Source organism: Macrosteles quadrilineatus, unplaced genomic scaffold (genome assembly GCF_028750875.1).
Source record: "Macrosteles quadrilineatus isolate MER2022 unplaced genomic scaffold, UCM_ALF_1.0 Scaffold_9__3_contigs__length_116548681, whole genome shotgun sequence".
NCBI classification, from domain to species: domain Eukaryota; kingdom Metazoa; phylum Arthropoda; class Insecta; order Hemiptera; family Cicadellidae; genus Macrosteles; species Macrosteles quadrilineatus.
This window is the reverse complement of record NW_026542602.1, coordinates 52,326,764-52,351,987: the sequence shown is the minus strand read 5'-3', so window position 1 is coordinate 52,351,987 and position 25,224 is coordinate 52,326,764. Positions and strand designations below refer to the sequence as shown.

Sequence of the window (25,224 nt, the reverse complement as noted above, 5' to 3'; positions counted from 1 at the left end):
ATTACAATTAATATGTAAGTTTTGGATAGGCTTAGCAATATGTAAAAAATTAAGTTTAGTATCAGGGCCAATGTATGGGTAATATAGATAATTTATTATTGTGAGGTGGTATAAAGAAAGATGGGGTTTTTTTATTGTTTTTAATTATACTTTTGACTTGCTATCTTATATTTCAAAGGTGCATTTTTTTCATTATGTGTACGTACAGATAATGACCGTAATTGATTATAAATACACCATGGTCAGCATACAACAACTTTAGCTCCAATTGGTTATGTTTTCCCAGTACGCATGTTGTATTTGTCAACTCTTATGTGTAAAACGATTATGACTACATACATGTGTTTTAACTATAGTCAACTCAAATAGAACTGGTGGTTATATAACACCAGCTGGCCTATTTCAGAACTTTACTTTGACCCACCAGCTCTATTTGCTTGACTTTTAAAGCAAGACTTCACAACATCATTGAAGTTTACATAATTGTTTGACTATTGCATACATTTCCCATTACTAAAATTAATATAAATTGTTCAAAAATGAAAATAAAACTATTATAAATTTGACAGATTTTTTAGTTATATACATAAAAAAACATTGGTATGTACTAAAATAGAAGAGGTCCTACTTATTCAACATTGGTATAAGAAATGTGACAAACAATATTTCAAAACGTTAACATATTAACAGTACAGCCTATTTAAAACATCCCTTTAATTTGTTATTCTTGTCTTAAGAGAGTTAAGCGTTGGATTTTAAATCCACACTGGGTATTTAAATATATTTTGGATTCCAATAAGAAGTCCATTGTCTTTCATGTACCATGAAGAACTCCACAGACTTTTGTTTGTACTTAGCTTGTTTAAGCTTCCACACACCTTAAGATTTTCATTAATTAGGCACCTTAAGGTTCAAGGTCACTCTGTAGTTTTACAGATGGTGAGGAGAATGTGTCGTCAGCTGAGTTAGCATAGTAGATCTGTCTCTCTCCTTAAACCTTATGGAAGTCGCTCGACTCTGGGAAACAGACAGTTGACGCCGTGGAGGTCCACGACACCAACGACAAAGAGTCTTCTGGAAACTCTCCCTGAAGTGCTTTGACATGAAGCCGTACACCAGCGGGTTGACGCAACTAAAACAGAAACATTATTTTTAGTTGAGATGGAGGTCAGCTAGGAGCTTATTTTATCCCAAATATGAGTGAAGGATGAGTGTAGAATGGTGTGAAATGTGTGTAGCTCTGTTACTGAGATCAGCTGTTTTATCAGTCAGGATCATTTATTACTTCCCAATGACCAGGAACAGTTGGGTTTCGAACAATCACAATTCTCCTGACTTTTCTCATGATCGAACCGGTGAACTTTTGATTGTTAGGCGAGCTCTTTAATCACTCATATAACCAAACAATTAGTTTAGAAATACAAAATAATAAAAACATGTACCTGATGTAGTACTAGTGAACATATCTTGTAATTAAAGTAATTAAGTTTATATGGTTTTGATCTAGAAGGACACATTGTCAATACATGTCAAATCAAATAGTAATCGGTCCAGATAAAATCTGAAACTTGAATGGCTTAAGGATATGCTCCAGCCCGGAACCGTTTTCACATTACTTTAGGTTAGACCTAGAGGGCCACTATCACTTTGGTAAAATTTATTGTTGATTGAAGGGATTTGAACCCAAGTCCTCGGAGACCGAACTCCTGCGCTCTGACAATAGACCAGCTTGCTCCTTCCCCTCATCTGATAGACACTTTTGCAATATCTTTCTCATACTTGTTCTTAAATAACAGTCAGATGAAAATTAAGTATTTTACCTGAACTTTGGAAAGTACCTCTACTGTAAATATATATTAATGATGAATAAATATTAATACAAATTTCTCATGTATTCTATTTGTAAGGCTCTTTGCATTGCAAAACCTCATATGAAATATTAAATAGATATTTTAAACCATTTTATTGGTTCCACCCTACAAGCTCTCTCACCTGTTGAAGTACGCCATGAGATGGAACACCGTCCTCACATGTTTTGTGGTGCCCGCGGCGTGTTCTGGGACCACGTGGTAGGCCGTCAGCAGATCTAGGACTATGATGGGGCCCCAGCACACCACAAACATCACCACAATCAACACCAGCATCTTGATGACCTGGAACGTCTAGACCACGTTAGAGCTCGTATTAAAATCATTAGTGTGATCTATAATCTTACAATAGTGGTAACTTTGGTTATCTTAGGCTAGATTGGAATATTTTTTGGTAATAGAGGATTAAACTTGTCAGAAATATTTCAGTTACAAAACGTTTATTTCGTAAAATTAAAATTAAAAAAAAAAACTATAAAAATCTACCTAAAAAATTACTAAACACTTGAGCGTCCCTATAATATAAGTATTTGAAAGTTGTATCTACAAAATGATTGATTGGTTTGTTCTATCTAAAAGCGATAAATTCATAAGGCAACCAAACTTCTAAAGTTGAAAATTGGGACTTTTTAATTATATGCGAGTCTGTAAAGTCTGCGAGTTAATAAACCCTTCAGGTTTATTACTTTAGTATTTGCTATATTGTTAGATGATCATAACTATAGATACATTCTTCGCTGAGCAAAGAGTGTTATAATACACTGCAGCAAAAATTTGTTCTGTTATAATTTTATTAGTTAGTTTTTTGTTTGATATTCATCATGAAAAAGAGTTATTTAGTGTGAAGTTTTTAGATTGAGTAGTAACAATCTTTTTGTGTAAAAGTGTTAAATTGTGTGATAAAAAGCCATCGACAATTGCTGAACTCAGCATATTAAGAAGTGTAAAACCTCTTGAATCAGATAAATAAGAATGTTAGATGTCCCAATGCTTTATTTACAGCTTGGCAAATTTAGCTTGAATAAAAACTTAAATATATTGAAAATTTTTAACTGAGGATTTCTTGGTATTATTTATACACCAGAAATATATTGTATACTTATAAAAACGATTGAATACATAAGATATCGCCTGGAACCCTTGTTGATTCCAGTGGCTAAACTAGAAACTTGTCAACAAAGTCAAGTTTTGACATGCAAACAAATATGGTAAAACCACGGGTGAAACTTGTAAAATAGTTTGGCCAAGAACGCAGCTAACCATAATCCCAACAAGACATGTTATTACATTATTACATTGTTACAACAATTCAAAGTAAGTTTTAAGAATTGATTTTTGAGCATTTCGTTTAAAAAAAAAAGTGTATTCAGTTGAGATTTAATTATTTCCGTTCTGCTAGGAAATCTTGTAAGAAATATACATTCACATGCAGTAGTCTCAAAGCTTTTTGACGAATATTTATGGGATTTATATGTACATATTTTATCAATGTATCGAAATTTCAATTCAAATCCATAGGGTGTTCATAAAAGGTGGGAATCTAAATTGCTTAGTGATTCCTTGGGTCAAAATTAGAAAACAATTTGATAAACATATGTCCTATCTAGTTTAGTTTAACGTCTTTCTACATGTATTTTTTACAAAACCATTTAAAACTACCGATTTTAAATACAGCCTTGAGATTCCAAGATTTATTTTTGTAAAATGAGAACTAAAACACTGAACCGTTCAAAGTGGCGGCTATTTTAAATATATGTTATGTCAAATTTCACAAAAAAAAAACATATAAAATTACATAGTTAAATTAAAATTTCTATAGCAATAACTAAACTTGACGTGTCTTGAAACTGTTAAATAAAATTTAAGATTTTTCGAGGAATTTGGCATAAAACATTTTAAATATCTGAAATTTTAAAAACATTTTGAAGTTTTTTATTTGTAATTTTGCAATGTTTGTGTAACTTCAACGCTGTAGCTTAAACTGTTATGAAATTTGGCATAAAATATTTAAAACCGCCGCTATTTTTAAAAGGTTCAAGAGTTTCAATTTTAATCATCCACAAAGATAGCTTGGAATGTCAACGCTGTCTCAAAACATTAAGGTTAGAAAAAAAAACACAAGCGAAACTAAACGTTATATGAGAGTTGTGTATACACTTTTTGCCTATTTTAACCCAAGAAATCACAACGGAAATTATGTCACAACCTTTTGTAAACACCCTGTACATACAAAAGTGCAACACAGTAACAAAACTTTGCAAATCTATATTTTACAGAGCTAAACACATTTTCTACCAGTTTTTTGCACATGAGTTGCATTTAGACATTTCCTCTTTAGCTTACCCACACCTGAATTCTGCTCTTGGGAACGTGTCCGAACATTGAAGAAATTGCAGAAACTGTTTCGACTCCCTGTTGAACAATGTGTTGGTTTCAAATGTCCAGTAATAGTTTATTTAACTTTAAAAGTGTGTTTTGTGATGTGTTAATTATTTGTTTATGTGTAGCCTTGAAAATTGAAATAAATTAATGTTTGAAATTTTCAACTAATAGTTCAATAGTTGAAATGTTCAAGGATTCAACTAATAATTAAACTCAATATCTTAACAGCAAAGAAAGATTAACGTTTATAGTTTGCAGTTAAAACGTAAAACGATTCCTCCCAATATATAAATGCAAATTTTAACGATTTAACTTTTAATGAGTCCTAAAACAGACATTTTGATTTAGTGGCAATAACGAATTGATAGCAAGAAAAAAAAGCAAAAATACAATTTTAAAAGTACGTTGTTTGTGTAAAACAACTGTCGATTGGGTAAATTTAGTTTTACTTGTTTAAATCGTGCCATAGTGCGTGGAATGTTTCTTAAAAATTTCCTTACAGCCTATTTAAAAAAACATAAATATGTTTAAATAGGATAAAGATAAAGTGTGCAAACTTATATAAATTCATAACAAGCACTGAGAATAGAAAGATGATACATTTCACAAAAAGAATAGGAGTTACTTATAAAGCAGATAGAAGATATGGAAGTAAATAGTTGTGAAATAGCTAAAGAGAATTGTAAATCTGTGTGGAATAGAAGTTGACCAATTCAACAATGGACTCACTTGTCTAACATTGTTGCTGCGGTCGTCGCTTGCAATGTTCTCGTTTTTGAACCCTCCACTCTCTCTCTTGGTAAGTGGTATACTCTCGAACATGTGAGTTCTAAAAAAATAGGAATGAGTTGAGAATATACAGTTGAGAATATAAAGTTTGTACTCTTACTGCTGAGAATGTGAGAATGTAAACAGTGTGCAGAGCATGTGAACTCTAATAAAGAATGAATAAAAATTACAAACATATAGTAAGCTAGGTTATAGACCTGGTCATACACTTGCCGAGGCGGTAGCTTAGTAGCTAATCTATGACAGAAATAATGTGATTTTGAGATCCAGTCTGACACTAATATTTATCATAAAACTTAATTATTGTACTGCACCAGCTCACAGATTGAGGCCAATATGGACGACATTGTCAATGACAAAAAGTTGTATCAGCAATCTGACAAATACTTTCTCCCGTTAGTCAACGACATTTATAATCGGTAAGTAATTTGAGAAACTAGAAAATTTATAGGTAAAATCACATAGAGCAATAACTTTTGGACTGTATTTTAACTAGTATTGATTCCTGTACCATTTTGTTTAAAGTTGAATGACCTTTAGCAAAATATTATATTTGTATACTAAACACCCTTGAAGCCGTCTAATATCCGTAAAAAAACATATTTCTCCGTCCTTTTATGGGTTAAGTAATAAATTGACATTACAATCTAAACACACACACATGAATCATTTGGAAAATCTCTTTTTTTTTGTTCAGGGGGACCTAAGACTCAGACTTAAAACTCCCGACAAATAAATTTCTTTCTCCATATATTGTGTATGTTGGGAGAAAGTAAACATATGCAATGAATGCTTTGCAATTGATGATCTAGGTAGCAGTACAAAAAATAGAACGTCAATTTGACAGGTGACATTATAATACAGATGTTATGTTGCAATTCATAATTAAACTGACCCAACTACGATGACCAGATTATATTATAACAAAGTCACGTTATATTTATGTCACATTACGTTTATATGTTACATAACTAATATATGTAACATACTTTACATGAATGTAATGTATGTGTTGTTAATTAGTTTTCAAACTATTCTGAATTAAAAAATGTCGCAAATAATTATTATTATAGCATTACACTATAGGAACTAATTATGTTTGAGTTTAAAACATTGTCCTTGCTTCAAAATAAAGATAAAAAGTTAATTATTTATGTAGTTAAAAATATTCATTACTTTATAGCATGACCACCATATTTTATCCTTTGATTATATGATAAAATATGTATAATGTTGTTGAACGTTTTACCGCACTAATTAGTTATCCTCCACTGTTTGATAATCCATTCCCTTTATACAACCGAAGCTCCTAATAACTTATAATAAAGCCACAAAACATCTTAAGTACCAACTTAGTTTACTCGTATAAGTGGTTTAGGGATATTAAGTTTTTGACTTTGATGCCCAACTTAAGTCATCCTGATTCCGAATATTCGCTTTGTTGTCATATTATATACCAACAAGTTATACAAATGTACGTTTTACACTATGAATTTAGTACGTTTGGGTGTTTGTTTTTATGTTTTATAAAAACTGTAAACCTATGTGGTTTGTGCCAACAATATAATCTAAACCCAAAATGTTTTCACAGTTTCTTTGAAAAAAGTCAACTTTTTAATCAGTGTCCAATTATTGATTTAACTTTCTTATTGTAATTCAATGTTAAATGTATTTAATGTTCCCTTCTAAAATGGTAGAACGTAAGCTAGAAGACGAGACGATATTTCAATATAATATAGAGCACCCTTGGTAGTAAATTCCATTGTAGCTAAACACAGCACATAAATAGTTCATGTTATTCCCTACACAGAACAAATGTTTACTTTTAGCCAGCTTTTAAAATGGGGAGACAACTTGAGAAGCTTGTAAAATGATATTTTAGAGATATATTGTACTTCAACAACTAGTTGCAATCCCAAAAGTAAGTTGTGTACTTAGTTAATTGTATCTGGTTTAAATGTTGACCAGATCACAACAACTTTTTTGAAAAAAGCAAGTTTACTGCGCACCATCTTTAAAAGCATAACACTTTTTTTATTACAATCTAAAATGGTTGGATAAAGTTAAGCAATTTAGCTAACAATTTAAAAAATAACACAAAAATAATGGAAATAATAATAAATAAATAATTCTCATGTAGAAATATTAGATGTATGATTAAATGGTTCTAAAACAATGTGTTTCGTCTAAAGGTATTTGTAGGTGTAGTTATATATAACTCAGGGATAATTCTTTTTCATTTCATTTAAAAACAACCACAAAGAAATAAGGTGCAGAGGAAAATTGCTTATGGGATGACCGTGTGTGTTCTACTCTATTATATTGTGCCGGAAATACTTGTTACGAGCAAGGAAGAACCCGAGTGGCAAGCACTGTGCAGAAATGCTTATCACAGAGGACACAGGGTCCTTCTTCACTGTGATAGTTGTAGTACATGATAATGAGAGGGTGGTGATGGACTTTGGCCTAGACACCAGCGGCTTTTGCTAGACACCAAGAATGTTTCCTCTGTATTTTACTTCTCTGTGACAACGTCAAAGGCAAAAGAATGGAATACTAAGCTGCAAAATATTATTAAAAAATTAAAAATATATATTTTGGCAGGAGAAGTACGAACATACAGTTAGAAAAATCAGAAGTACGAACTTAGAGTTAGAAAAATGTCAATATTTAAGTTTAAAGAAGTTATCAATCTACTTTATCGACACTTACGCTCTGCCTGTCACCATGCGATGCCTTTCCTTCATGACTTGCCAAATCTCCCAGCAGATAGCACTGTAGGTCACTACCATGACGCTGGTAGGTACTACCAGTATCAGGCCCAGCATGTACAGCTGGTACAGCTTCAGCAAGGGTCGGTTGTCGTAGTCCAATGTACAGTAAAAAAGGTTGAAACGGGGTCCAACTGCCATGTGCACCTGGAAATTACTAGGAGTTTACTATAGTTCGTTTTTAAGATAATCTGTTTAATTCTTAAACATATTCAAACAATATTTAAACTATTGTTAACAATATTTAAAATATTATCATGGTATGCATGTTAGTTGTCTTCTGGTTGGGACCGTTTCATCAAATTGTGTTTTTCAATTACGAAACATAGTTTAGAAGACACTGGATGTCAATGGATTACAATGGATACCGGGAAGACTACAATCTTCACTAAAATTATTATCGTGCTAGTAATACTATAGACGAAGCAACACAAGTAGACTCTTCATCCCATTGTAAATTTTGAAGCTTGTTTTTCGTGTCTAGTTCATGTACGTCCCCATTGATCGCTGGGATAGACAAAATTTTGTTTATACTATTTTAGGGTTATTTTCATGGTTTGTGCTCTACTAATTGGTTATATAACTAGGAGACCAGTTATTGTTTATGATTATATCGTTTTATATTATTTATCTATGGTAATACATAAAGTGCATTAAAAAGTTGCATTGGATAAATGCAAAAAATCGTATTTGTTAATGCTTAATATTCCTTTACAGAATCATTTATATTACCTCTCTGAGAGGTTTGTAATTATTGTTGTTAGGGCGATGTATAAAACCAGGTCACATACTAAACATAAATGATAGGCAAATTAATGGTAAAGATCTGGATATATGTCTCTTTAAGTAGTGTATATGTCTGTCCTTTATACCTTAAAAGGACTCGTGATTTTGAAAACATTTAATATATGTCACAGAACATAACGCAGTTTCCACTCTTGACCAAATACTTGATTCCTTATAAGTTTAAAGAGACTCGCCTTTTTAATTTTTTTTTTGAAATTTTTAAAGGTTATAAATTATGAAACAATTTGGTGGTCTACCAATAAATTATCAAGACAAAAATACAAATATTTATTGTACACGTATCAGCTATCTGTGATACAGTACTTAGTGTATAACGGTTCTATAATACGTCCAATTATAAATACATTATATTCTATCAATCCATTTATTTCTGTTTATTTGTAGAGTTTAATTAGTCAATACATGGGATTGCCACTTTACTAATTAAGTTAATACTTTGTGCACATAAATTTATATAATTGTATTTAAAACTTTATTTTAGTGTCCATGTATGGCCATAATTTTGCTTACTGTTTACCTATTGACACTGTTATTAAAACCTAAAACAAAACAAGAAAAACGCTGAAAAATTATTTATTAAATTATATACATACAGTATACTATAAATGTATTATTTACCTGAATAGCAAGGTTAGGCAAAGCGAGCAAAATAGACGCCAACCATGTTGCTAGAATAATCTTCTTGGCCTGACTTATGGTGCAAATATATTTTGCTTTCATTGGATGGACTATTGCGTAGTACCTGTAACATATTTCCACCTACTTTGTAAAACGTGGCTAATTTTCTTTATAAGTGAGCTTTTATTTTTTTACTAAAATAGCTAAACTTTTAAAATTGCCTTTTCTAAGAAAATGTTTCTTTCTGGAAAAAGATTAATAATGGATCATGCATTATGAGTATGATAGGGAAGTATAATGTCAACATACAATAAAATTAATAAAATTTGAGTATAAAATTATTAGTTAACGTAAGTCAAATTAACCATTTACTAGAGCTATCAGCGTCATTGGAATGGAGAAATAGTATCACATGCTGTAAGATATTTACTCTACGATCATTATACTTGATTTCTGGATAGTAAATTAGTTTTTAGGAATATATTTTTACAAAACTTTACTTCCAATTACATATGTATATGAGAAAGCTCATAAATATTATCAGTAGAACAATCACTGATCATCACTATTCGTTACATAACTACCTAAATTACTACAAATAAAGAGGTTTGTAACTAATATATTAATTTATGCGCAACCCCTAAACATTACAAATATTATTGCTCTCATGAATTTTATGTGTTCATTAACTTGTGTTAAAAGCTTTAACTTTCTTTTTGAATATTTTAGACATATTTACGAACCTTTCAACACTAATAGCAGTGAGGGTAAGCACTGAGCAAATAGCGGACACGTTCTGCATGTAATGGACTACTTTGCAAAGCAGGATCCCCATTGTCCACGTGTAGGAGAATAACTTTGCCACCTAAAATAACAATAACGGTCATAACAGGAGTGAAATAAACAAATAGCAACAGTAACAATACAAGTGAAATTAAACAAACAACAATGGTGACAGCAGGAGTACAATAAAACAACAACACTATCGGCAAAATGAAAACTAACGAATTACAACAAGAGTAGAATCAAAAACCAAACAACACTAACAATGGGATTGAAATCAAACAAACAAATAGTGACAACATGAGTAAAATAAAACAAACAACAACAGTAACAACAGAAGCAGAGTCAAACAATAACAACATTAACAATGGTAGTGAAATCAAACAAACAGCAACAGTAACAATATGAGTGAGAACAGACAAATAGCAACAGTAACAATAGGAGTGAAATAAAAAAAAACAACAGTAACGGCAGGAGTTAACTCAAACAAACAACCATAGTAACATCATGATTAAAATAAAACAACAACCACAGTAACAACATGATTGTAATCAAACAACATCAGCAACAACAGGAGTGAAATCAAACAAATAAACCAGACGATACCAAACGATTAACGCAGAATAAGCTAACAGGCCATTAACTGTTGTCTTTTTTTTATTAAAAGGTGCGAAAACATCCAACACTTTAACTACTGATTAAAAGTCTCAGTAAACTACTAAAACAATTTAATATAATGTTAAGTGTTGGTTTTAAATATCGTTAAACAGAGGAATGTCATAGGATCGTAGGAGAAAACTAACGTTTACTTAGAGTTGAATAAATTAATTAGATAAAGTCGAACGACAAAATAAATATAGCATAGTTTAAATTAGTCAAAGGAATCGACGTCTTCAAAGGGTAGGCTATAACTAGCTTTGTGTAAACAGATAAAAAAATAATAACTATCGAAAATTTTAAACTTCATTTAACAAAGTTTCGTACTAATAAATATCATACAATATTGTGGCTGTATTATTTTTATGTAATTTTTCATATTAAATATAAAAATAGTTAGGCTTTTCGTGTGGCATACTTTTGTCTGCATACTAATCAACATTGAAAAACCTTAATTACATTTAGAAAAAAATTTAAAATTTTAAGCATTTTATATATTAAATTATACCGGTACATTTCAGTATATCCAAAAAACAAACCCATAAATAATTCATAAAAGAAATTGTTTAATTAGAATATATAGAACAAATACGAAACATTAAATTATAATCAACACTTTGAATTAACATTTATATTGCTCATAATGTTTTCATTATCATTAGTTTTAACTTTATTTTCTACAATTTAAAACGTACTCAATTAGTGCTTGATTTATTATGTCAGTAATACAACAAACTGAGCTTAGATTTTTCCAATCAGTTGTAAATAATATTAACATCTGGTTTTATCTTTAGGTTATTAAGGTTAGTTCGATTAGATGGCAATAGAAAATAATATTTCCTAATAGTTTTTTTAATTATTAACTATTATTTACAAGCAATCCTGTATGAACTAGCTAAATGTTATATTTCACCTACGCTATTAAAAAACAACATACGCACATGAACTACGTAACTCTATATAAAATTACTATTGACTACAAAATGTCATTTTCTTCACTGTCTTGGTAAAGTTTAAGAAAAAGCTGTTCATCTCAAGTTAAACTACCATCAAAGGAGGTTTTTCGTCACAAACAATGCCAGGGAAGAAAATTAAACTTGGTCAACCGTAAAGTTAATTTGATTACTCTTCTTGCGGTCATGAACCAAGGAATTACTCAACCACAAGTCAGTTTTGCACCTGTTTAACACGTTGTAACAGGTTATCAATGTGATAAAGTTTATTTGTTATCAGTCTATGTTTATTTGATCTATAGGGAGTTTACATATTGTGCTAGCATGTAACGATTCCCTGTTTCTTTTATGATAAGATTTAGCATCACTTGATTTTTAAATTAGAGATTCTAATGGGTGGAGCTAAGACTTAGATTTTTAAATAGGCCACAGCTAAATAGGTAAAGCTCCAATCGAACAAATTACAATTTGCTTAGTCTGCAGATATGCTGAGGCTGGGTATTTTGATTCACTACAGTGTACTATTAGTGTACGCTCCTTTTTCACCTCTTGTCTAGATATGTTTCAACTAAATAAACGTAAGCGTACTTTTTAAAAATGCATCACATAGGTACAGTATTTTCGTACATGTATCAGGGCCTTATATAGTTTGTACTAAGTAGCCTTATAAGTTAGTCAAGCTTTAAGGGAAGGTTATTTAATCAAACCAAAGGTCCAATTGAATTTAGTTCTGAAACCAAAGGCGGATGTGTAGCCTAACAATTTTATACAAGATATAAAGGAGAAGTTTTTCTCTTCAGAGTGCTCTACTTTGCAAAGAACGGGTACAGCAGCCTGTTTAGTATACAAATTAAAAGTAAAAACAATTATTCTTACAAAACGAAATTCCAAAATAAAACATTGCAGTAAAAATAAATACTGAGGATTCAAAGACAGAGTTTCGATACGGAGATTACTGTCAACAATCATTATAGTTGCAATTTGTTACGGAAAAGCAATACAAGAATCAAGCAAAAATATAATCCCATTCAATTTTATCTCTTTCCCATATATTTTCAAGATTATTATAATAAATATTTTGCACAACAAAGTAAATATACGTTAGCAAAAAGGAAACTCTACTCTGTTGTCGTTCCTCATATTTTCCTGTTTTATTACTTGTTGACGTGGCTCACTGTGACTAGCCTGATATTCTTCATTTTGGAGTATTTGGCTTCGTAATTATTTATTCTGTTGAACAACCTTTATGGGTGAATCGTTACAATATTCACTTTTCTAGTAACAGAGGACCAACATTTAAAATTTCCAAACAAGGAGGTGTTGACATTTTAAGGGTTAGTTTAGGTAAAACCCGGTTCCGAATGTCTAAACGTGATAACTCATGTATATTTATTAACAATTTATTTATTTTGCAGACAACATGGTTAACTTGAGGTTTTAATTTAGCTATGTTTATTATGTACAGTAATGGATTCTAAATAGCTTAAACAAGTATAAGTGAAATAAAACCAGAATTATCTTAAATGTTTCGCTTACTAACTCTCCCATATCTTATTAAGCCTGAATATTAAATATATATATATTAATATTATAAATTGTATAATCTCATTTACACTTAGGAAGGTGTTGGTTACAATAATAAACGTTACATTTTAGAGACGGTAGAACACAAAGTAAAAGGGAAATTCAAAGTGTCTTGGGCCACAATTACCATTTAAATTACCAAGATAAACTATCATGAATGAATAATTAATTTTTATTGTTTCATAATTTTAAGATGTATCGACATTTAATGTTAGTTTTATAATATAATACCGATAGTTTCAGTTGAATCGAAACCATTAGGCCTAATCTTTACAACAAAATGTATGACGATAGTTAAATTAACTTGGAAAATATTTTTTTAAGCACTAGTTGTATTTGCCTTGGAAATGAAATTGTTTTTAAAAAACAACCACATGAAACATGAACTACATGAACTACATGAAAAAGAATCCTACAAAATATTGGTTAAGATTCATACTACAGCATTAACTAATGAGGATCCCTACTATTTACTACGTCAAAATATAGATTCTGCTAGGGCTGATTATAATTTAAATCCCACACACGATGTTGTGGGGGAGAAATATGTTTTCCTAGTAGTTAGGATGGTGTTTGTGGATCATTTTTAACTCACACATTGTTAATGTTTTCACGGAATTAATTGCACATGTCCAAGATTCCCTATATTTCATAATAAATGGATAACTGTGTAACTATAACACCACACAAATGTTTTGAAACATCCACACTATGAAGCCATATACAAATTTTGAAACATGTATATTTGGACGATCGATAAAAAACAATAACACAGGGTAAGAGAGGCGCCATTTGAGGCAGTTTGTGATATTACCTACTCGTGCTTTTGTCCAATGTTTGCTCATGGATCTCACAGTGCTACAATATTAAAATATTTTGGCTTTACTAACTTTTTCGAGGAACGGAACCATATAAGTGGCATTTAAGAGGGAATAAGTTATTACTATCATTATTATGATCTGTGGAGAAATGTATTCTGTTAAGTTGGGTTATTATCTTGAGGCTTATGTGGTATCAAGTTTTGAAATAATATTTCTAATTTTACAAATGTTACTATTCGTTGTTGATTACTTATTTGATTTTTTTTTATCTGACTTTCAAAATGAAATACCTTGAATAAACTATGTAAAATATATTCAAGGTGATATTGGGACGTTCCATGATAAAGCATTTTCAATAAAACTCGAGTAGTTGTAGATAGTTGAGAACGTCGGGTGTTTCCAATTGGTTTAGCTATACCAATATTGGCTGTCCCATTCCTACCTAGCTGGCGAATCATAGAGCCTTATATTTACAGTTAAATTTAATTTTAATTTCTTTTTCTTGGTTTTTATTTAAGTACGATTGAACACTATATTACGTGTAAACAATATGTGCAGTAAAATTAAGACAGGTTTTCTTTTCATAATTGGAGATGTGTTTGTTTAGTATTTGTAATTAATTCATGAAGTTTATCTATTGACATTGATTTGAAATTAATAATAATATAATACATTCATGAATATCAACTCTACATTGTTATTAATTGTCGTTTTATTATTATGGATTGTCATTCAAACATTTAAATTATTGTTTAAATGACAATAATTTAAGCTCTAAAGCAAAATTAAAGTAACTTTTTGCAATAAGATATGTGTACAAATCTTAGTACATGTAGAAATCTGAAAAATATATTGTCTAAGTACAACTATTTATCACAAAAATATAATTAATCTTACAGAAAAAAACTTGAGAAAACATTGCAGTAGAAGAAACTCTAGAGATTCGAAGACAGCGTTCCGATACGACAGATTACTGTTAACAATCATTATAGTTCCAACTTGTCAAAGCAAACCACTATAAGAATCCCGAACTTTACTTAATGGGCATTAAAATTGGTTCTTTTGTGTTCTTCATAATATGTTTGTTTTTGCCTAAATAAATGCATTATTTAAATTCTTTATTTCATGTCAACATATCTGTTAATTGACTACACCAAAACGTTTTGACAGCTCAAATATTGCTATATCTCATTGTGTTTTTATTATGCTATAGCATAATTAAAATGGGAGTAGAATGGTAAATGGGCACAGAGTATTTGTATTGTCTGTTGAAAAGAGGACAATGAATGAATGACAAACAGCAAAGTTGAAATTATGTGTATGTTTTCAAGGTAAAAAATAGGAAAACGTAACTTTGACCCCATTAAACCCCGAATACCTCCCGTTCCCACACTTTGAACATGCAGGGTTGCAACGTACGAATAAACGTAGGTTTACCGAATTTCATCAAAATCGGACTAAAATTACTCGAATAATCGTACTAACAGTAAATGAATTTGAAAAGATATGGGAATCTTAGCCTCTAGCGACCACAACACGGAAAATATCCTGTCTCGGGTCTAGATCTTACCTCGAGACCTCAAACAACAGCCTACTCTTTATAGCTCGCTAAAACCAATGATCGTCTCTAACATACGGTGTAGCATGTTAGTCCGAACCCAGCCAGTATAGATAAACTTGTTGAATAAACAAACAAAAATACTGTACCTTGACAGGTATACAGATGAGTAACAGAAGGAGGTCGGCCGAGGCTAGGCTAGCTAGGAACACGTTTGTTGTACTCTTCATTCTTCGATACCTACAGATGGTAAAAACTATGAGCGTGTTGCCTACGACTCCTAGAAGAAACGTCGTACCGTAGACTACCTGGGGAATTCAGAACTATTAGTAATCCACCACAATTTGTTTTACATGTTTGATTATTAAAACTTCAATAATTTAGTCATAGTTGTGTTTAGTACATCAAGTAATTAACTAACAGTAAAAACAGTACTTAGCCAAGGCCCTACTATAAAAAAGGCCATGCTGCAGCGCAGGCAGTGCAACACTACGTCACAGTGGTGATTAGTTGTACTAAAGTTGGTAGATGTAAACGGTCAGCTTATTGCCTTAGCATACGGTATGTGGCAGTGAATCTATCCACAAGTGAGACATCATGGATCCTGCAGCATGGCCTTGAGTTAGCACAGATGAAATTAATTTGTTTGTAAATTATCAATTGAAGTGGGGACGACCTAGGTGCTATTTTAACACTGTGAGTGTAGAATGGAGTGAGATGATCTGTATGGCTTTGTTACCCACTAAAATCAGCTATTTAAAACCCAATGACCAAAAACAGATGGGTCGAGCTTCAAACAGTCAAAAACATAACGAATTTTCGCAGGCTCGAATCAGTAAACTATGAATTATTAGGCGAGCACTTTAACCACTCAGAAACCCAGCCATTAATATAATATTGCCTTAAAGATGAGTAGATATCCCATTTATATGGACCATCTATAGACAAATACTATATACTCAAATATAACATTTGACTAAGCTAATTGTTAATTGCGGCGTCAATTATAAACACTTTACTTCTGTCTTATTTTGTTATACCATAGCTTATTTGCATTAAAGATTCAACGCTATTTTTTGTTGACTCAATTAGTTGGCCATTGAGTTTGGTTAAAAGTTAAAAAGTTGGTGCAAACAACGAAACTCAGTAATTGGTAAAATTACTCTCTACCACAGGCTCAATTGGACTTGGAAAAATTGTATTTTAAAACTAGCTACAACTTTAACAGGGGAAAATAATCTATATTTTCTATCCATAATATAATATTCTAATCAACATATAAGAATATATTATGAGTCGTATTTTACACATCATACTCGTTAAAACATTAGGTGTCTTTAATTGTGATGTTTTAAGTTACCATTTACAGTAATGTCAATAAATGGTGTGAATAAAAGTGTTGTCCCAATGCTACTAAATAAATATTAGCAAACACTTACCAGAGTAGGTATGAGTTCATCCCAATAGAAACAGTTCCATGTCCTAGGCTGTGCGTTGTCTTCATAATCACTATTATTGTAGCTGTAAAAACAGTCATCGTCTATCTCGTAGTCATAGTAGCTGTAGTCAGATACATTGTGTACCTCAGGCCCCATCTGTAAATGACCAAACTTGTTTAATTATCTCATAGAAACATTGTATCTGTAGTCAGTAACATTGTGTACCTCAGGCCCCATCTGTAAAGTAGCAAACTTGTATAATTATCTCATAGAAACACTGTATCTGTAGTCAGTAACATTGTGTACCTCAGGCCCCATCTGTAAAGGACCAAACTTGTTTAATTATCTCATAGAAACATTGTATCTGTAGTCAGTAACATTGTGTACCTCAGGCCCCATCTGTAAAGTACCAAACTTGCATATTTATCTCATAGAAACATTGTATCTGTAGTAATAATGTACAATACAGGTCCAAATCTATAAAGTACTAAACTTATAGTTTTATTTAATAGAATCTTGTCCACACCAGAGACCCTTTCCATGAAACAACATTGTAAATTTATGTAATAGAAACTCGCCATCCTTCTTCAGTAACGTTGTTCACGTCAGGTTCCATCCGTAAAACAACAAGGTTTTACTTATCTTATTCACGTATGTTGTATATGGTTATGTAAAAATATGGTTTGTTCATGTATTACTTTACATTGTGTACAACATATGTGGAAGGAATATTTACGTCATCCTTGTTTATGTTTTAGTATTTCACCATAAGGATAAGGTATTCATAAAAATATTGTAATAAAATTATTGACAACGAATTATTAGTTTAAAATGTAAAAACTAATAGTACTCTAACCTAGAGTTCCTTAACGCCAAATATTGCGGTGTTAGTTACAATATTTACTAATATTAGCCGCTATATAACAAATTGTATTTATAAACGCAATAAAACCGTAGACATTTTATCTAGTTAGTTCGCAAAAATCTTATAAAAAATTCAATAAGATTCAAACGTGAAGACCAACTGTGGGGATTGTGATCTACTTTAGATTCAGTTTAGACTTCTCCTACAAAGGTAATGAAAGTGCCTCCTGCGGCACCGAACTCGTCTTATATTTTATGTAATCCCCCGCTTGACAACACAGTGGGTGTCAGCTGTATTACATTTGTATGTCTCGATACGCGAATAGTATCTAATGCCACAATATTGATTCAGGTCTTATTAGAGTGGATACTTTAATTCTTACGATCTACGCACACGTAAGTTTATGGGTACAGATTTAAGAACGACAACTTTTGAGGGTGAGAAATTTTTGTCATTACCACGAATAATGATATAGGCCTATACTTTGAGTTAGAAATAAAAATGTCTTTTCCATAGTTAGAAATCTATTCAAGCTAGTGAATTGCAGAATTAGTTTAAGAATACTGTAAAAAAAAGTCGTAAAGGAAGTATCAATACACCAGCAGGGAGGTCATTTTTTTTTTTCGTAAATTTTTTTTCGTAAATTCAATATTTTATAGTTACATTTCTCTGTCAAAATCCCTTTGCAAACTAAATACTTAAGTTTTCCCCACTTATTGCTTTAATTTAATAAGTATTGTATTTTATATGTAATTGGATATGTACGTTGTATTTTTAAAATAAGTTGAAACAAAATAGATCCCAAAAGTTTTCCGTCTATTCGTTGTTTGTTGGGTTCTTCTCATGTAAACCCCATTTATGGTTAGCCTATATTTTTCTGATAAATCCATATTCTCAGCCTTGTTAAAAAAATACTACGTGAATTGGCTGACATATGCCCTTTGGTACCAATACGAAGAAAGATTAAGAACCTAATTTCAAATTATTTTGAAACATCAATTGTACATTCAATAACCGTTTCCAATAAGAAAGAGATTATTGTATCCAATATAAATGAACTCTGAAGGTTTCAAAGTATAACTTTGATTGGTTGTGCAATTTTAAATTAGAATATAATAAATCAAATACGTCATCTAACACTATCCAACATCGTATTGTGTTTGGATACGTATTTCATTTAAATACATGAGTATATAATAGTGCACCACATAAAATGCTAATAAAGAAGTTATTTTAAGGTTAGAACTGTCCAAATTCAAAAATCTACAGAGCTCAATCAGTAATTTACCAAGTGTTTATTTTATTCAACCTCTCTCTCAGTTTCCACTTCAACAGGATATTGGTTCGGTGTTGAAGGATTAGAAGATTAACGCTCAATCTGAAGTTCACTTCGACCTTCGTAGTCCTTGATAGTTGCAGTAGAAAATATGTGATTTCTTCGTGTACGTTTAAGATATTTCAGTTTTATGGAGGGCATTAAAAGAAATAAAATAATTTCTATGATGAATGTAAGAAAATAAAAGATAAGATTTTACATTAGCCTTGTATTTATTTATTTTTTTACTAAGGTTGTTTAATGATTTTTTTTTACTTGTTTAATGAAAAGTGTAAAATGTTAAGCTTTCCATCGGTAGGAAGCCAGAATATATGTTATTAGGTAGTAGCATTGACTTTTGGATACTGAAGTAGACGTCCCATCTATATGGACCAGATGTAGCAAATTTTTTGTTAAAAAAGAACGTAGTTGTGTGAGCCAGTCACACAATGCGCTAGCGACTAAAACTCTATTTTCTACCTTATTTTTTGTTGCTGGCCAAGTTGATGGGTCATAACAGTTGTTATAGTTCACAATAAGTCATTCCGTTAGTTTGAATTGGTAAAAAAGATCAGCACAATCTGTCGGTGGCTCACATCAACTAATACGATTTTGGTTTTAAAAAACTGGCTACAAATTTAACATGGGGATGGAATATCTAAGATAGTAGCAATACACGTTTATTATCCATTTAAAATAAAAAATATTTTACACCCATCACTAGGCACCTTAGGTAATGTTAATTTTCAGATTTACCTTTCCAACAATAATGTATGCCATTAAGGCTTAACTATTTCAAGGTGGAATGTCCCTAAACAGTTTAGTAAATTTTGTTACTTACACATTTTTTTAACTAATTCGAAGTATCTCTTAGTAGTTGTGATCTTTAAATTATTTTGAGAACATTTTACCCTTATGTAAAGATATAATGATGGTGTTATTAAATTGTATACACTTGTAAACTTCTCTTATAATGCTCACAAATTATTAAAACCCTTTGTTTGGAAAAAATTACATGTAATGAGTGAAAAAGATCCCGATAGTGAGCAATGACCTCTGGAATTACTATTTTTGCAAATTATATTTCTCATAAGTGTTTTTGTTAGCTTGAAAAGGGAGACTTGGAAGCAGCCTAACGTTTGGGTCCCTCCAAACGACATTCACTTCATTTTAATGTTCCCACCAGATGGACCTAATGTTGAATGATGTAGGGAAGGTGAATTGTCATAGAGCGTAACCCTAACATGTTATATCGATTATGATATACCACCAATTACTACGTAGGAAACAAAACATAGTTAAATCTAAATAATAATTCAGTGCCATTACCTAAATGTTTACTAGTATGAAACAGTTTGAGGTACAGCTAACCCATTTCTCTACAGCATGCCATAAAAATAACTCATTTGTATTAATTAATTGTATTTGTAATCTGTACAATGTCATAGGTACGGTAGTTAAAATGTGCTATTTTATATTTCACATAATCTAAACAGTGGTTCTTAGGACTTAAGCTGAGCTCATTTAAATTTTTTCAGTATGTAAAACGGAGACTAAGTGTCATTACCGTACACACATGAGTCTTTCTTGTAAACTGAAAATCTAATTTCACAATAAAGTGATTGTAGGATTCACGTGAGACAAGCAACTAATTCATTGTTTATATACTTCTGTTGATAAATAAGGAAGAACAGAACACAACATTGTATATGTAAACGACCGACCCTTCAACCATTGGGTCGAAAAGGTTCACACTGAAAGGGAATCGTCCTGAATATTAGATGTACCTTCTTTCAACTGACCCACAATAGTATTCAAATTATTCTTGAAGCTGCATATACCAAGAGATTTAAGACTAAAATCACCATTATTTAATGTAATTATAATAAAGTTAAGCGATATAAATCTAGCTTGATCTAATACGAATAATTGTCCATCATAATAAAGAAATTGTGAAAGTATTACCATTATCCCCTATTAGGGGAAAGTTGAACAAATCTGGGGACTTAATTGTTTTTCATATCTTATAAAACACTATTAACGGATGTTTAACGTTAGCATATTATTTCATCAGTCGTTACACTACTTATGTTATGTTTGGACCAATGCCCAAAAAATAAACTTGACATGACATAAGTGGACTGTATTGGGAATTCAGTGACTTGAGGGTTTGACATAAAGAATCGATATGTGGTCAATACATTTATTTTACTCTACATTTTAACATTATGGTACATTTACATAATTATTCTTTCTTTAATAAACTATTTTAAATTCATGGTACTTAATATCTGGCCAGATTAGTATAATGATTTTACCAATTAATTTAGTAATCCTTATCGGGCCTTTGCCCTTTTCGGCCCTTGGCCCTTTTTGGCCCTTAGCCCTTTTCGGCCCTTGGCCCTTTTCGGCCCTTTGCCCTTTACCCATTTTTGACCTTGGCCCTTTTTGGCCCTTGGCCCTTTTTCCCCCTTAGACCTTTTCGGCCTTTGGCCCTTTTTGGCCCTTGGCCTTTTTTAGCCCTTGGCCCTTTTTGGCTCTTGGCCTTTTTTGGCCCTCGGCCCTTTAAAGCCCTTGGCCTTTTTTGGCCCTTTGCCCTTTACTCATTTTAGCCCTTGGCCCTTTTTGGACCTTGGCCCTTTTTTGTCCTTTACCTACTTTGGCCCTTGGCCCTTTTTGGCCCTTTGCCCTTTACCCATTTTTGCCCTTGGCCCTTTTCGGTCCTTGGCCCTTTTTTAGCCCTTGGCCCTTTTTGGCCCTTTGCCCTTTTTGCCCTTTACCCTTTTCTGGCCCTTTGCCCTTTTTGCCCTTTACCCTTTCAGGCCCTTGGCCCTTTTTGGCCCTTTGCCCATTTTCCCCCTCGGCCCTTTTTCCCCCTTAGGCCTTTTCGGCCCTTAGCCCTTTTTGGCCCTTGCCCCTTTTTTGACTCACAACCCTTTTTGGCTCTTGGCCCTTTTTTGGCCTTTGGACCTTTTTTAGCCCTTGGCCCATTTTGGCCCTTAGCCCTTTTTGACCCGTAGCCCTTTTTAGCCCGTGGCACTTTTTGCCCTTGGCCCTATTTGGCCCTTTGCCCTTTTTGGCTCTTGGCCCAATTTGGCCCTTTACCCATTTTTGGCCTTGGCCCTTTTTTGGCCCTTAGGCCCTTTTTCTGGCTCACAACCCTTTTTGGCCCTTGGCCCTTTTCAGCCCTTGGTATTTTTTGGCCCTTTGCCCTTTTTGCCCTTTACCCATTTTTGCCCTTTGCCTTTTTTGGCTCTTGGTTCTTTTTGGCCCTTCGCCCTTTTTAGCCCTTCGCCCTTTTTAGCCCTTGGCCCTTTTTTGGCCCTTAGGCCCTTTTGCTGGCTCACAACCTTTTTGGCCCTTGGCCCTTTTTAGGCCTTGGCCTTTTTTGGCCCTTTGCCCTTTTTGTCCTTTACCCATTTTTGCCCTTGGCCCTTTTTGGCTCTTGGCCCTTTTTGGCCCTTGGCCCTTTTTGCCCTTTACCCATTTTTGCCTTTGGCAGTTTTTGGCCCTTAGCCCTTTTTAGCCCTTGGCCCTTAGCCCTTTTTGTCCTTTAATCATTTTCACCCTTGGCCCTTTTTTGGCCCTTGGCCCTTTTTCTGGCTCACACCCCTTTTTAGCCCTTGGCCCTTTTTGGCCCTTGGCCCTTTTAACCCTTGGCCCTTAGTCCTTTTTGCCCTTTACACATTTTCGCCCTTGGCCCTTTTTGGCTCTTGGCCCTTTTTGGCCCTTGGCCCTTTTTTGGCCCTTGGTCCTTTTTCTGGCTCACACCCCTTTTTGGCCCTTGGCCCTTTTTGGCCCTTGGTCCTTTTTCTGGCTCAAAACCCATTTTGGCCCTTGGCCCTTTTTAGCCCTTTGCCTTTTTGCCCTTTACCCATTTTTGCCCTTGGCCCATTTTCACGGCCCTTTTGGCCCTTAGCCCTTTTTAGCCCTTGGCCCTTTTTGGCTTTTGGCCCTTGGCCCTTTTGGCCCTTGGCCCTTATTGGCCCTTGGCCCTTTTTGGCCCTTTGCCCTTTGCTCATTTTTGCCCTTAGCCCTTTTTTGGCCCTTGGCCCTTTTTCTGGCTCACAACCCTTTTTGGCCCTTGGCCCTTTTTAGCCCTTTGCCTTTTTGCCCTTTACCCATTTTTGCCCTTGGCCCATTTTCACGGCCCTTTTGGCCCTTAGCCCTTTTTAGCCCTTGGCCCTTTTTGGCTTTTGGCCCTTGGCCCTTTTGGCCTTTGGCCCTTTTTGGCCGTTTGCCCTTTTTGCCCTTTACCCATTTTTGCCCTTTACCCATTTTTGCCCTTGGCCCTTTTTTGGCCCGCGGCCTTTTTGGCCCTTGGCCCTTTTTTTGCCCACAACCTTTTTTGGCCCTTGGCCCTTTTTCTGGCCTACAACCATTTTCGGCCTTGGCCCATTTTGGCCCTTAGCCCTTTTTGGCTCTTGGCCCTTTTTGGCTCTTGGCCCTTTTTGGCTCTTGGCCCTTTTTGGCCCTTGGCCCTTTTCGCCCCTTAGCCCTTTTTGGTCCTTGGTCATTTTCGCCCCTTAGCCCTTTTTGATCCTTGGCCATTTTTGGACCTTAGCCCTTTTGGCCCACAACCCTTTTTGGCCATTTGCCCTTTTTGCCCTTAACCCTTTTTGGCCCTTGGCCCTTTTTGGCCCTTTGCCCTTTTTCCCCCATGGCCCTTTTTTGCCCACAACCCTTTTTGGCTCTTGGCCCTTTTTTTGCCTTTGGACCTTTTTTAGCCCTTGGCCCTATTTGGCCATAAGCCCTTTTTGATCCGTAGCCCTTTTTGGCCCTTGGCCCTTTTTTGGCCCACAACCTATTTTTGCCCTTGGTCCTTTTTGGCTCATGGCCTTTTTGGCCTTTGGCCCTTTTTTTGGCCCACAACCCATTTTGGCCCTTGGCCCTTTTTTGGCCCTTGGCCCTTTTTGCCCTTTACCGAGTTTTGGCCCTTGGCCCTTTTCGGCCCTTTACTCATTTTCGCCCTTGGCCCCTTTTGGCCCTTAGCTTTTTTGGCCTTTGGCCCTTTTCCACCCTTTTTCTGGCTCAGAACCCTTTTTGGCCCTTGGCCCTTTTTGGCCCTTAGCCCTTTTTGCCCTTTACCCATTTTTGTCCTTGGCCCTTTTTTGGCCCACGGCCCTTTTGGACCTTAGCCCTTTTTGGCCCTTGGCCCGTTGTAGCCTTTGGCCCTTTTTGGATTTTGGCCCTTAGCCCTTTTTGCCCTTTTTGCCCTTTACCCATTTTTGCCCTTGGCCCTTTTTGGCTTTTAGCTCTTTTTGGCCCTTGGCCCTTTATGGCTTTTAGCCCTTTTTAGCTCTTGGCCCTTAGCCCTTTTTGCCCTTTACTCATTTTCGCCCTTTGGCCCTTTTTCTGGCTCAGAACCCTTTTTGGCCCTTGGCCCTTATCCCTTTTTGCCCTCTACCCATTTTTGTCCTTGGCCCTTTTTTTGGCCCACGGCCCTTTTGGCCCCTAGCCCTTTTTGGCTTTGGCCCGTTGTAGCCTTTGGCCCTTTTTGGCTTTTGGCCCTTAACCCTTTTTCGCCCTTGGCCCTTTTTTGGCCCTTGGCCCTTTTTTGCCCACAACCCTTTTTGGCTCTTGGCCCTTTTTTTGCCTTTGGACCTTTTTTAGCCCTTGGCCCTATTTGGCCCTAAGCCCTTTTTGATCCGCAGCCCTTTTTGGCCCTTGGCCCTTTTTTGGCCCACAACCTATTTTTGCCCTTGGTCCTTTTTGGCTCATGGCCTTTTTGGCCTTTGGCCCTTTTTTTGGCCCACAACCCATTTTGGCCCTTGGCCCTTTTTGGCTCTTGGCCCTTTTTTTGGCCTTTTGGTCCTTTTTCTGGCTTACAACCCCTTTTGGCCCTTGGCCCTTTTTAGCCCTTGGCCTTTTTTGGGTCTTGGCCCTTTTTTGGCCCTTAGCCCTTTTTGGCCCTTGGCCCTTTTTTGGCTCTCGGCCCTTTTTTGCCCTTGGCCCTTTTTCTGGCCCACAACCCTTTTTGCCCTTGGCCCTATTTGGTCCTTTGCCCTTTTTGC

The 25,224-nt window shown here is 34.1% G+C and overlaps 1 protein-coding gene across 1 annotated transcript; it reads right to left on the bottom strand.

Moving 5' to 3' along the window:
• Positions 1-701: 701 nt before the first annotated feature.
• On the bottom strand, positions 702-23,727 carry LOC129003441 (QRFP-like peptide receptor). The gene is made up of 9 exons (XM_054431736.1): positions 23,587-23,727; positions 17,031-17,186; positions 15,741-15,899; positions 9,979-10,100; positions 9,236-9,359; positions 7,752-7,957; positions 4,980-5,079; positions 1,993-2,162; positions 702-1,132 (listed from the first exon to the last, which is right to left on the bottom strand). The coding sequence occupies exons 1-9, from the start codon at positions 23,725-23,727 to the stop codon at positions 931-933; spliced, it is 1,380 nt and encodes a 459-aa protein (XP_054287711.1). The 3' UTR covers positions 702-930.
• Positions 23,728-25,224: the final 1,497 nt, after the last annotated feature.